We start from the raw sequence: 15,245 nt of genomic DNA, 5'->3' as shown, positions 1-15,245 counted from the left end.
TCCGGATCAAAACCCGGTCCATTTACAGGTCTAAATAGAACCATCAACACAAATAGGAACTTTACCGATAATATCAATAATGTGATCGGGGAGGCATACCTTTAGGAGATCAAAATTCCATCCATTACTGAGCCAAAAATCCTAGACAAGAGCATTGTAGTCAACAAGATTAGCATCAGAGGCAAAGGAAGAGAGGGCTCCATGTCCAGTCCAATCATCGATCCAAAACTTAATAGTATTCTCATTCCCTACTTTCCAAAGTAAACCATCTCTAAGAAGTTTAGCACCATGGAGCACACTACTCCAAGTGCTAGAACAATTAGGATGGTGTGTATAATTCTTATCAAGAAGGGAAGCCTTTCGAAGGTACTTTTGCTAAAACATCTTGCACCATAAACCACTATCACCATTGATCATTCTCCAACTAGTTTTAGCTAGCATAGCCTTATTCATCTCAGTAGATTTTTTAATACCAAGACCACCTTTGCATTTGGGTTTGCAGACTGTATCCCAATTCAATAATTAATTATTAATTTTGTGAGTATTTAAAAGGTCCAAATATTTAGCTTAATAAGCAACGAATATGGCATGGTGTCTATGCCAAGTTGCCATCTACCCAAGAATAGCTTGGTGAGGTGGGCCTTAACTGTAACATCTTATGGTAAATTATGGGTGTGCACTATGGCATATACCCACTTTCTTCTCTATTTTTTTTCCCTACAAAAAAGAAAATATTGCTTTTAGTAGTTTCGATTGTGTAGTTTGTGGTTTTTCATCTTGATAATGCAAGTCAAAAATGTTAAGCACAAAGCGAGCTATTCTCTTACCATTTACTAAAGATAATGTAAGTCAAAATAAATAATGTGAATTCTTTAAGCATGAGTTATCAATTTTCACGGTCTAATTTTTCTTTCTCTTTTTTGTATATATTTAGTTCTTTACAAATACACGAGCTAATTGGTATTGGATTGTGTTCTGTTGTGCAATTGCCTTGTCTTGTATGGCAAGTTGAGATGTGGATTAATAATGAGTAATCTTAAGCAGTTTGAGGTTTGAGGTTCGATTGTATATATCTCATGGTATTCACCAAAAACCAGAAAAAAAAAGACGGTACAATTGTTTGAAATAGTTTTCATAAAAAAGGTTCATGCTTGGGGGAGGTGGAGCCAGAACGATCTGTTACCCTACTTAAAACAAGATGATAAGGTAGTGTAATAAGTTGGTCATGCATGTTTCCCTTTCTTTCAAATGAAATATATTCAAAGTTTCAAATGAGTGAACGATATTGTTTGAGTTAGTTTTATTTTAAAAAAAGAAAAAGAAAGAAGAAATAGAATTCTAAGCACAAGTCTTACAGCCCAACTGTTAGCCCTAACGTCTATATACTAGACATTGCTCTATTTCCTTCGCTCTTCAATCTCAATGTCAATATTCAAACATAAAATACTCCATTAGATGATTATTGTCGATAATTTCTCTTAGAAAAGATATCTTAGTGAAAAAAAATTGTTACTTAATATCGTGATTCATACATATTAAAAATTCTGACATCTGTTACCATCTTTTCCTCTGAGATTCAATATACATATGATGTAAATGCATTTCTATAGATCTTAATATTTATGAGAAGAACTTTGAAATGGTATAAAAGTACTCATAATAACATTATCGATTTCAAAATTTAATTCTCTTGTTAAAATACTTGATTATCCTTCTAAATATTAGTGTCAACTCATTTTTTGACCAGACTCACTCTTCAAGGTCACAAATGAGTTGCGTTTGGTCCTTATTCATCAAATTCATTTCAAACTTTTCAAATTAATTTTGCTTCTAAAAGTTGGGAATTACATAATATAGTTTCCTAATAAAGTCAAGGGTGGAAAATATTTGTTTGGACACGTGAGTTTTTGTATTCTGAAGACCAGTTTAGCAAGACCTCCTAATCTCCTAAATATAGAACCATGGTCAAATTGTCATACTTTGAATTGTAGTAAATGGCCAGCCCTAGCAAGATGTATATATGATTAGTGATTTTGACTCGTGAATTCTGAACATGTCAACACGCACATTGCAATAAAAAACGAGAGAGAGAGAGAGAGAGAGAGAATTAAACTAATGTGATCGATGTTTGCCTAATTATCTATCTCATCAAATTAAGTCTCTAGTTGTCATCTTTATCATGGATAACAAATAAAGTCCTTTTCCCAATCCCTATCGATCGCCAGAATCGAACCACATCTTCTTGGGCAATATATATGTAAGATATTAGGATAGCCACCATGAAAATGGCCACACTTCTTATATTAAAGTTTTGGATTAGATTAGTATTTCAAAATGAGATATGATTCTGGTGCAAAGTAGTGTCTTATGTGATCAATTATTCATATTGTTTTCGATGACATGAAACGAAGGTACATTTGTATATGATATGCATATATAAGATGTTATCTTCATAATCACGTTATTTTGTAAAGCAACTTTATAATGTTAGTTGGCTAGCTTCATATTTTGATCATTCTTGTCAAAAAAAAAAAAAAGCTTCATTTTGATCATATATATATAAGAAGCAGCATGCATATGCTACCCGGGAAGAATAATGAGAAAACCCTAAAGTAAGTTGGCATGCAACAACTCCAACTCGATCTGTCTTATCTATCTTGCCTACTAATCAATCATTCATCATGTATAACCGATTATTATAAACACATGTAAAGCTAGTTTATGTTAGCGTAGAAGAAGCGTGTAGTCTTGGATTAATACGTACGTACGTTTCCTCTCATATACGTGTATGTATATATAGATACGTATATGTATATAAATGTATAACATCCCTTGTTGGATCATTGGCTTCTTGCTTTAATAAAAGTTGAAATTTCTCTGTGATATACATATTAATGTGTTGCTTGGAAGCAAAAGACACCAGCATCACCATTTTGAAAGCTGTTGTTTTTTTTTTTTTGGTTACAAAGAGGCCCAAAGGACCTAGGCAGAAAGAAAACTAAATAAGATGAGATCCAACTTGGCCAAAGGTTTTAACTCTATCAATCCCAGCAATGTCATCAAGCAAAGCCTGGATAACATGCACAGGAGGCTGGTTCATAAAACGGGTTCCTCTAGAACAATTTAAGCTTTCCTTGGCTAGGATGTCAGCAACTGTATTCCTCTCCCTGTGTATGTGTTGGAGAGTACAAGAATCAAAGAGCTGCATCATGGACTTGCAGTTAGAGAGAAGAGTCCCAAGGGGATGAGTGTCATACGAATTCAGCTGCATGAGGTGGACCACAATTACAGAGTCACTTTCAACTTCAAGATTTTTGATATGGAGTTCAAGGGCAAGTTTTAGGCCAGTAAAGAGACTCCAAGCCTCAACCTGAATAACTTCACCAGTCCCAACATGATGAATAAACCCATTAATCCATTCTCCAGAGCTATTGCGAATAACTCCACCGGCCCCAATAACACCAGCACAAGAACGAGCCCCATCAATGTTTAATTTGAAATAGTTTCTATGGGGTTTGACCCAATGCATAAGCACAGTGCTTTGGCCTTCTTTAGGACTGGAAACCTTAGAAATCTTGTACCATTCATTCACATAATCTTGAATGACTTTCAGAGGGTAGATAGGACCCTGGAAATGAACATCAAAAACCCCTTTATTCCTCCACTTCCATATATACCAACATATGAACAAAAAGATCTCTTGCCACTTGAAAGAATTCCATCTGCAATTCTGCTGAAGAGTGTTAGCCGCTATCCAATCATTCCAATTTAGTTGGAAGGAACCGAGCATTCTGGTGGGTATACGAATAGAAGACCAAACATGTTGAGCTTTAGGGCAGTCCCTAAGTAAGTGGAGCATGGATTCAGTGATACCAGGGCAGAACTTACAGCTTGGATCAGTGGTGAGATTCCTTCTATGCCTTTGAGCATTAGTTAAAAGTCTGCCTTGAAAGCTGTTGTTGAAACAACATTGCTAACTAAATATGTCATCTTTCTACTGTCGTTTTGCTTATCTTTGTTTGGGGATGATGATAAAAAGGACCGCCGAATTCGATTCTGTTTTGCATGATACTCCATAGCCAGCAAGCATTTCTTGTTATTGCCTCAAGGGAAAAAGATCAAAGAAGAAACCAAACGAATTAGTTAAACTTGACTGGCATGGTGCACGCATGTATTTGTTGCTTGTGGAGGTGTGGAATCACTGAAATGTGTTTGGCTGATGGATTATACGAGATAGTTGGGCACATCCGAATCTGTTACTGATGGAATTTAATTTTTTAACAAATTATATATAAATTATTGACAAAAGATGATTTAACAATACATCATTTAAAGATTGAATTAAACATATAAGTACTAAATTTTACAAATAAGGACAATCTGCTCTCCACTTGCCACATGTCATGAGTTAATTTACTTTTTTTTACCTTTAACTACTTCTAATCCCTTTACGTTACTTCTCAAAGAAAAAGAAAAAAATCCCTTTCTGTTACACATTGCTAAGAAAGAGAATTTCAGAGCTCTTCGTCAAATTTCTTCTTTTTCTTTATTCCTGAACGTGTCATTGGATCAGTAGCAGCTTCATTTGCAGTAGCAGGAGCAGGAGCAGTAGCAATTACATCTGTCAATCCATGAATGAAATTGAAAACATAGAAAATAGCATTATTCCCACAGCAAGATTACCAAACCAGTAGCAATTAGTAATACTAATCAACATGTAAAAACAAAAGGGTTTTGTATAACAATAACCTCATTGAGAACTTTCATCAAACACCTGATGTGCATGAGTTCCTAATCCACCAAAACTACCATACCCAAGAAATTGCTAAAGAGAAAGAAAAGACATAGATTAATCCTACACATCCAATTTGCATGCATTCATTAAAGCACAACAATTTGACAAGCAAACCAACTAAAGAGATTGATCCTACACATCTAAATCTGACTATCGAAACCATAAAGGGTTCGACCTTGCCTCTTGAGAGCATAGACCACCTCATGCTAATCAAATTCTTGATAACCACCTCATGCTGACAAGTTCCTCTTGCAATTTCTAGAAACCGAAACCAACATAAACGAAGGCAGCAAACGAAGAGTAAGGGATTACCTTATCAACCTCCATTGAAGCCATATTCGAGCTGAGCACGCAAGCGCTAGAGAGAGAGAGAGACTTTGAGAGGGTTTGGGCGGCAAGGCCTAGCTGCTATTGCTTGTTTGCAAATTTAGATTTGGGGTTTCTGTTTTGGGGTGTTGGGTATTGAGTCAGTGGCAATGCGCCTAAAGTTTGATGAAAACTGAGCATTTTGGTCATTTTTCTATTAAAATTCGGAGTCAACCGTGCATCATTTGATTTTTGGGCTTGAGCTCGTGTCCTTATTTGTATAAATATAATTGAAGGTGGATTTTTTGAGTTTATATCATTGGTCTTGTGCTACTGTGTAATTTTTTTTTTTTTTTTAAGTTCGGACCAAAAAAAAAAAAAAAGCGGAGTCAAACTCATTGTTGAGTTACAATTTACTTATGTAATTGTGTTCCAAAACTATGGAAATTGATTTGTCTTCTATACTATTCTATCATATTTAATGCATTTCCTTTTATATGTAGGAAACAATGCAAAGAGAAGAAAACGCCCAATCTATGGCTTGAAAGTGGAAGAATCAAAGTTAAGACGAGAATGTATGGGATTTGAGCGAGAAAAATGCTACGCGGATTCCGGCGAGGAGGTGAACTTTTTCAACGAGTCCCACTCATGGAGGATTCCTAGTCCAGCCAAGGAGGACCATGGTGATGGGAATTCTTGATCATTGGACATTCAAATATCTCCCCACACTTTGTTATTTTGGACCCTTGCATGCACTTTAGCCCATTTTTAGGACACGGTGTAAGAAATGCTCTTCCATGTTGGTCCTCAATATAGCTGATTTTTAAAACTATAGATGCCTATCTTCATCACCTCTTCAACCACGCATCCATTCTCACTTCACTTGAGCTCCATATTCTCTCTACAACTCCACCTCTCAAAAATCCAAACACCAAACTCCATCACCACCATAACTCACATTCCCATCAAGTCTACAATCACACAACATCACTAGCTACTCTAGATTTCACCGTTCTCACAACATGAAGAGCTTGACAACCACATCATGATCTTGGAGACCCATCTCCATCACCACTTCCGACCCATCTAGATTTTACTCTCTACTTCCTTACTCTTTATTCACTTGATGTATGTTAGAATGTTGAAGTTTGTTTATCTAGTTATGAGTAAGTAGTGAACTTGTTGGGGCTATGGTTGAAAGCCATAGCCAAACTTGCTTGTAATTGATATTTTCTTTATGATTTGATGGAATTCATGTTGTCATCCTCACATGCTAAATTCATAGTTGAATGCATTTACTTAGACCTAATCAATTTGAGTTAATGTGTTGGTCATGACATGAAGTTTTATTTAAGAGATTGATTATTTTTAGGCAAAAAGAAGCATGAAAGCACACCATGTGTGCATGTGACTATATATGTGAGGGTAATAAGTTAAAATCACATAGAACTAGGATTGGTTTGGTTGCTTGGTCATCTTAACTCTAATCTTATGCATCTAAGAAAAATGAATTGAGACTCAACCGGTAATAAGATTTATTCTTAGGTAGTTAGTTCTAGACTAAACCAGTTGAAATTAATAAAATCAAAGACGTTTAGGTCTTAATAGTCTTAACCGGATGCTTAGAGGGTAATTGGACAATAAGTTAGCATCATTTATATCCAATTGCATTGTTGCATCAAAGGAGGTTAGTGGTAGACAATCCAAACCATTACTCACACCCATTTTATAAGAACTTTAGCTTAGTCTAGCCTTGTTATTTTCATTTCAATTAGTGTAATCTTTCAACCAAAAATCTCATCAAATAATTCACTATCCATTTGTGCCTATCACCCTTCACATGTCATTTTCATTGCAATTGCATTGTTGCAGTAAGGGAGGTTAGTGGTAAATAATTCAAAATCTTACTCCAATCCATTTTATAAGAACTTTAGCTTAGTCTAGTCTTGTTATTTTCATTGCAATTAGTGAATCTTTCAACCAAAAGTCTCATCAAACAATTCACTATCCATTTGTGTATATCAGTCTTCACATGCCATAACGAAGAACAATTCTTAGGAATGGGTGAACGAGCATATTCACCCTCTCTTGCGATTAAGGCATAACTTTATAATTTTCTAATCCGACCATTCATGTTGTATAACGTAATACAAAAATTAGCTTTGTAAATAATCAATCAAATTGAAGACCCTTAATTTAGTTATTCATTTCTATGAAATACATGAACGGTTCATCATAATAATAGTAATTGTTGTTAGAATCATCCATTTGTTTGATTCAATTAGATATTTAAATGATTTCCGATTAGATTGATTTTTTAGATCTTTAAAGGCTAATTTAAGATACAGACTGTTGGATTATAAATTTATTAAGTAAAAGTATGTTAATCAACAATGGGGTGAATATGCTCGTTCACCCTAGGAGTGAACCTGAGAATTGTCCTAACTTGAATTGAGTTTTGGTTTGGTGAATTTGTAAATTGTGTGCATTCTTTCTAGGTTTTCTCTAGTTAGGAAATGATTTGCCAATCCTCATGGATTTAATCCCCCTACACTATAACTTGGTCCTTAATTATACTTGAGGATGACTTCAATGCTACCACTTGTTTTCTCACAAACTTGCTATACTAACTTATGTGCATTGTATGGTATGTCAAACCATGTTAAGTTTTGTTAACCCAATTTTTTCTTGAAATTCTCTTATAACATAAGCTCACCACTCATAGAGCATGAATTTTATTTTTTAGAATGCATTCCAATTGACAGAACACCAAAATCTCGAATGAATTTTAATTTGTGAATTTATTGTTTTGTAACTTTTAAAAATCGTAAAAAGAAAATGGCGTCGTAACTTTTGAGTTCATTCAATTCAAGAAGTGGTAAAAATCATTATTTGATGGCGGAAAAGTTTTGATGGGAAAATAAGAACACGTTTTTAGACAATTATTTTTAAAAATGTTACTGAATAGAGCCTATATTCTTGCATCCTTTTATAGCTGCTTGTTTAGACAAAGTCTTATCAATGTTATCCATGTTTAGTTGACATCAATAATATTTGGAATTTTTTTTTTCAATAGCTTTCGATCAATTACTTGTCTACTGATCAATCTAGAGACACCTAAGGCTTGGTCGGTAACGTTTTTATAAATAATTTTAAAAAAAATAAATTTTACAAATAAAACCGAGAAAACGAGGAAATAGTTCAAACGATGGTTTCGATTTTGATGGTCACAATGTAGACAAAAATATTGATGGGTCCGATGTGTGTGAGATTTTTGGAATTGAACAACGATTGTATTTCTGCAATAGGCATAGAAATACACTTTTGAGGGTGAGTCATGCGTTTGGTACTCTTTTTTATTTCTCTTAGGTGACATTAAAAAACATTTTCAAGTTCTACTTTTAAACTGCATTAAATAAATAAATAAAAATTCTAAATAGCATGGTCAATCTGTTGCTTAGTCGATGGTGGTCAAAAGGTACTTCAACTTATATGGCAAATAGCGCTCGGCCAAACAAGTGCGCCCCAACTTATCCAAAGCTTCAAGATTCGCTTTTTTCTTCAACTTCTTCATAAGTTGGAGGTCTTCAAACAACGTCGGATACTCTTTCACAAAATCTGCTTCCAATTGGAACTTGGCTCCACTATTCTTCAAAATAATGTCTGCAGTCATAATAGGTGGGATGAATACCTCATCATCCCTGCTTGTACAAAAGGTTTCGTGCTCCCGAAGCATGAACGAAAGCAGACCTCCAACAAGGACTCTTTCACTAGCGCAACAGATGTCATCAAGAGCTGAGTTTGATGTTTTTGGTTGTTCGAAGAAATTCATATTCATGTAATACAGCAAACGAAGTGCGCGCATGTCACTTTTCTTCTTCTTTGGACTCGACAAAATGATCAATCCAATGGATGACTTCTCTTTTTTTCTCTCTTGATTTAGAGAGTTTAACATGTTTAACACCATCGCCACAAACACAATGAGACTTGCCTCGTGAAATCAGACTAAAGTCCCCATTGTCAAATTTTCTCTTGAGTTCAGATTTCACACAACTTCAGAGACAGAGAGGTCTTCAACCCCGTGATAATCACCATCTTCAAGTATAAGGAAGGATGTTGGGGCGATCTCATCCATCAGCCTGGTGTATATTGCGTTGTGCAGGTTAATTAATTTGAGGACGTTTTCTCTCTTTGGAATTGCCAAGATTAGTTTGCGTTCATCAAAACAAGAAGCCATTATATGTTGAACCTTGTGAGATAAGCCCTAAATGATTGTAAGTTTTGATAAAAGAAGTTAAAAATTTAGATGCGGGGGAAACTCCTTATATAAAGTCTAATTGGTCACGATATGGGATGCTCTATTCCTACAATAAGTTGGTGACAACTTTTTCCAGTTGCAAGTTGGTTTACTTAAAGAAATCAGGAAGGTTCAAAGATCACAAAAATTTGGAAAGTATAAGAACTTCCTCGATATAGAGAATTACAGTTTTTTTTTTATGCATAAAGATGTAGAGAATTAGAGGTAGTGCCACCTTCGTATATTCTTTGTCAATTGTCATATGTGAAACATAACTTTGACTAATCAATAATTGCTACAATGCTCCTCAAAGCCTATTGTTAGCTTCGGTCAACAATTAAAAAGTATAATTAATTTCACATGATGTATTTAGAGAAACAAACTTGGTAGCTGATGCAGTGGCTAATGTATGTCATAGATCTCTTTATGGTTTCTCGTGGACTAACTATCTTCTGAGAAATGCATCCAATGCTTTTATTTTTGATGTTGTAAACTCTGGATGCCCTAAAAGCTTCCACCTATAATCATAGTATTTTCGCATCAAAAAAAAAAAAAAAAGAAGTTAATTTCATGTGAGAGAGGAGAGCTATAGAACACACCTTTATTAAGCTCTTGGAATTGAAATCGTTGATTAAATTATTGTTACATGCCAGAACGTACAAATAAATAAAAAATTCATAGAGTGATGACATGGTTAATTTGAGGTTCATTCCTTGTTGGTTTTGGAATGAATTCTATTTGATTCTTTCTAAAGATTCGGCCTGAATGAATTTCTTTTGTTCTAGTGCATCTAAGGGATACAAATCTAAAAAATTAAGTTGTTTCGAAAAATTATATTCTAACCACAATTCATGTGAATAAATTATTGATAATATTCATCTCAAGTGTAGACTAATGAATAAGAAAACTTCAAAAAAACTTTGACCTAGCCGTCTTCTGCTAGGGTTACTCTCTAGATTTCTAGAAAGCAAGCTACGTTTTCCATGGATATGGATATTCTAAGTTGGAATTGCAGAGGCATCTGCAACGACACAACAACTAGGGCTTTGAAAGACTTGATCTCTCAGAATCGACCCCAAATTATCTTCTTGTGTGAAACAAAGATCAGTCGAAAGGAGGACTTTCAAAAGCTGCATAGGGCGTTAGGGTTTGCCCATTCTGAAACTGTCTTGAGTGAGGGGCAATCTGGTGGCCTCGCTGTCTTTTGGAACGATGATGTTCGCATTAGAATGGGGACGACGTCCGCGCATCATATGGACATGGTGGTGGAGGGGAATCCGGGTGATCCGACCTGGAGGCTCACCGGTTTTTATGGATTTTCAAGAACGGCAGAACGTGATAGATCTTGGCGGCTCCTCAGGGAGTTGTCTGACTTGGATTTTTTGCCCTGGATTGTGGTTGGGGATTTCAATGAAATCCTTAACAATGATGAGAAGATTGATGGCCCGAGAAGGGCTGAACACCAAATGCGAGGATTTCGTGAAGCGTTGGGTTATGGGGAACTACTGGATTTAGGGTTTCAAGGAACTCGGACGACGTGGTGGAATTCTGAAACCAAACTGCGCCTAGATCGTGCTGTGTGTACACCTTCATGGTATGATATTTTTGGATATGCAAAAGTGGTTCATTTACCACCCAGTGATTCTGACCACAATCCCTTACTATTAAGGGCTAGTACTATCCCTATTGCTAATCGTCAGAAGCTGCACAGATTCAAGTTTGAAGCTTTTTGGCTTTAACATCCTGAGTGTGACTTTTTGGTGAAAGATGCTTGGCAAACTGATGTCACAGGTGACCCTATGTACCGAGTTACACAGAAGATTAAACATACCAGAATGACACTTGATAAATGGCAAAAAAACACCTTCCGTGTTAGGAAACAATCCATGCTGGGAGTGAGAGGCAGACTTGAAGAACTTATGGACGTCAATATTAACGATGCAGTACAGGCAGAGAAGAAAGACTTAATGAGTCGTTTGCAGACCTTACTTTCCCAAGAAGAAACCTTTTGGAAGCAACGGTCTAAAGTGCAATGGCTGAAGGAAGGTGATCGTAACACAGGTTTCTTCCATAGGAAGGCTGCAAATAGAAAAAGAAAGAATCTGATTCCGGGCTTATATGATGAGGATGGTACATGGTGTGAAGATGACGCTGGAATGGAGAGAATTGTGTCATCCTATTTCACCAAAATGTTTACAGCTTCTGAGCTTGATTTTGAGGCTATGGACACTACTATTTCTGCTATACAACCATGTGTTTCTCATGAGATGAATGAGGAGTTGTGTAGGCAGTATACCAGGGAGGAGATCAAGTGTGCTCTTTTCCAAATGTATCCCACAAAATCACCTGGACCGGATGGGATGCCGCCACTATTTTTTCAGCATTATTGGGAAACTATTGGTGAAGAGGTGACTGAAGCTGTTCAAAATTTCCTTCATACTGGTCAGTTGTTTAAGCAAATTAATTTTACACATATTTGTCTTATCCCTAAGGTGAGCAATCCAGCGACTATGTCTGATCTTAGACCTATTGCTCTTTGCAATGTGATCTATAAACTGTGTTCAAAAGCAATAGCTAACAGATTGAAAGTTATTCTGCCGGGAATTATATCACCTTTTCAAAGTGCATTTGTTCCGGGACGACTTATTACGGATAACATTCTGGTGGCTAATGAAATGGCCCATTTTGTGCATAATAAGAGGGAAGGATCAGAGGGTTTCATGGCTTTGAAATTGGACCTCAGCAAGGCTTATGACCGGATGGAGTGGTTATTTCTCAGAAAGGTGATGAACCGTTTTGGTTTTGCTCAGGTTTGGATTGATATGGTTATGTTATGTGTTACCACTGTTAGGTACTCTTTTCTGGTTCGAGGTAAACCCCGTGGTTTCGTGATTCCCTCTAGAGGATTACGACAAGGGGATCCTCTGTCCCCTTACTTATTCCTTATTGGAGCAGAAGGGTTCTCGGCTTTATTGCAGAAGAAACAGAGGGATGGTTTACTTTCTGGGATTGAACTATGTAGGGATGCACCATCAGTCAATCATCTATTATTTGCTGATGACAGTATGCTATATGCCAATGCTTGTTTGGAGGATTGTTATCAGATACAAGACGTGATAGAAACATATGGCAGGGCCTCCGGTCAGCTTGTGAATTTTAATAAGAGTTCAGTTGTCTTCAGTAAGAATGTTTCAGAATTTATGCAGGAAGAGGTCTCTAGTCTTTTAAGGGTGGAGATTGTTGACTCACATGAAAAGTATTTAGGTCTCCCAACTTATGTTGGTCGGAAAAAAACAGAAACTTTTCAATATATAAAAGATAACTTGGCCAAGAAGGTGACGAATTGGCAAGGAAAATTTTTAAGTGGAGCTGGGAAGGATGTTTTAATCAGAGTAGTTGCTCAAGCTCTACCTACGTATGCTATGAGTGTTTTTCAACTTACAAAATGTTTTTGTGAAGACTTGGAGCAGATGTGTGCACGCTTTTGGTGGGGAAGCTCTCTTGATAAAAGAAAGATTCATTGGCAGTCCTGGGATGCTTTGTGCAACCCGAACGAAGAAGGAGGACTTGGGTTTCGTAGCTTATCAGAGTTCAATTCGGCGATGTTGGCAAAACAAGCCTGGAGAATTATTAACAATCCTTCATCCCTTATTGCTCGGCTCTATGAGGCTAAATACTTTCCTGGAGGTACTTTTTGGACGGCAGAGGCTCATGCATCTCCATCTTATTCTTGGAGAAGCATTTTCTCTACAAGGGAGTTGATTGTTCAAGGATCCTTATGGCAGATTGGAGACGGAGAGCATGTAAGAGCTTGGGTAGACCCTTGGGTTTCTGGCATTCCAAATCATATACCGACAGTGTTGCCTTCAAATGTGAATACTTCCATTAAGGTCAGTGAGTTTATGACTGATTCTCTTACTTGGAATGATGTTTTGGTTAGAAATACTTTTTCTGTGGAGGATGCAGAAGCAATTTTGAGTATTCCTTTGAGCACTAGAATAGTGGAGGATAGGTGTGTTTGGAAATTGGAAAGAGATGGGGTATTTTCTGTTAAAACTGCCTATCGAAAGTCTTTTTCACTTTCACCTTCTCGACGGCCGAATACTCTTACTGTTAATGGTGAATTTTGGAAAAAAATTTGGAGGGGAGCTATTCCAAGCTCTGCAAGGGTACATGCTTGGCGTGTTTGTAATAATATTCTTCCCTCTTTGGAAAGACTAGCTGCTAAACATGTAGTGCTAGAATCTCAATTATGTGTTTTGTGTGAAGCTGAGCAGGAAAGTACGCTCCATTTATGTCGGAACTGTTCATATACGAAGCTAGTGCTCCAAACTAATAGAAGGGTGTGTGCAAACTGATGGGTTTGAGCTAATAGATTGGCTTAGTTTCTGAGCTAAGCATCTTTCTAAGCAAGCTTTTGAGGAGCTACTATACCTTTTATGGAGTGTGTGGAAAGAAAGAAACAATAGGGTGTGGGAACAGAAGAAATCTCATGCTGTTGATGTTGCTTTAAGAGCTTGTACTAGGCTTGCTGAGTTTAGGGTGCACAATGTGCGGGTGCCGAGTGTGGGACAACGAACTACTGTGACTTCTTGGAAACATCCTCCTCTTGGGGTTTTGAAGGCCAACTATGATGGTTCATTCAATCCTGAAACAAAAAGGGGAGGTCTGGGTTTTGTCATCCGTGATTCATCTGGAATATTGATTGCTGGAGGGGCTAGACCTCTTAATAATCTGCTCTCAGCTGAGCATGCTGAAGTGTTGGCTTGTCAAGCTGCATTGGCATTTGTGAGAAGTCATAACATGATGCCTGTAATCTTAGAAACAGATTCTAGCTTGGTGCAACGTCAAGTTTCTAGTCGAGCTACAAGGAATACTTCCTTACTGGGAAGAATTTATGATGACATTGTGGAGGCATTACGTTTCTACCCAAATGTGAGCATCTTACATACTATGAGGGAGGCCAACCTGGTGGCTCACCTCATAGCTGATCATGCCAAGTCCTTACAGTATGAGAGTTTTTTCTTTTCTACCCCTACCTTTCTTATGGCTGCAGTTGCAGCTGAATGTCATGTTTTGTAATTCCTTTCATTATCAATAAAGTTGGACCTCATTTTACTCAAAAAAAAAAAAAAAAACTTCATCGCAACATGAGAGAAAACCCTAGGCGGCTCTGCTAGGGTTGACTTTTTCCCTCAAGCGGCGGCAGCAAGTCTTCTCGGGCTCGTCTGTAACTACGTAGCGGCGTGTGTCGTTGAGTTTGTGACAGTCTTCTTCTTTGAGAGTTCGTCGGTGACGGGTTTTGGACGAGATGGGGGCTGTGTATGCTTGAGCCATTAGTTAGTTTTTTGCTTCTGATTATGATTTTCTGTTTGAAAGGGTATATAAATTATATTTCGGTAAATGCAGAAGTGATAGGTGCATTGTTTTGTTGTGTTACTACATTGTCCTTGTGATTCGGAAGAAGTGGTCATTATGTGCTCATTATATGTTTATCTGTTGGAGGTTTAAGACTATGTGTATAAGACTGCACATTAAATTTTTGGACTAATTTCAGTTTACCCCCCTGAGGTTAGGGGTCGTCATCATGTTAGTCCCTCTAGTTTCAATTTAATCATGTTAGTCCCTGTACTCTCAAATTTCATCATCCGTGTCCAATTTCTACTATTCCGTCCAATTTGGACCGTTAAGTCTGACTTTTGAGGGCTAAAATGGTCATTTCAAGACAAAAAAAAAAAACTAAAAAAAAAAAAGATTTTTTTTTTTTGCATTTTTTTTCTGTTTTTTTTTTTTGCATTTTTTTTATTTTCTTGTTTTTTTTTCTTTTTCTTCGCTTATTATTATTAT

General features: G+C 36.8%; 1 protein-coding gene across 1 annotated transcript; it reads left to right on the top strand.

Moving 5' to 3' along the window:
• The first annotated feature begins 10,381 nt into the window (after positions 1–10,381).
• Positions 10,382–14,480, top strand: LOC133727086 (uncharacterized). Its single transcript, XM_062154715.1, has 3 exons — positions 10,382–11,072; positions 11,166–13,679; positions 13,855–14,480. The coding sequence occupies exons 1-3, from the start codon at positions 10,382–10,384 to the stop codon at positions 14,478–14,480; spliced, it is 3,831 nt and encodes a 1,276-aa protein (XP_062010699.1).
• Positions 14,481–15,245: the final 765 nt, after the last annotated feature.

The sequence above is a fragment of the Rosa rugosa genome, chromosome 1, assembly GCF_958449725.1.
Source record: "Rosa rugosa chromosome 1, drRosRugo1.1, whole genome shotgun sequence".
NCBI classification, from domain to species: Eukaryota; Viridiplantae; Streptophyta; class Magnoliopsida; order Rosales; family Rosaceae; genus Rosa; species Rosa rugosa.
This window is presented reverse-complemented; position numbering and strand designations above follow the sequence as displayed.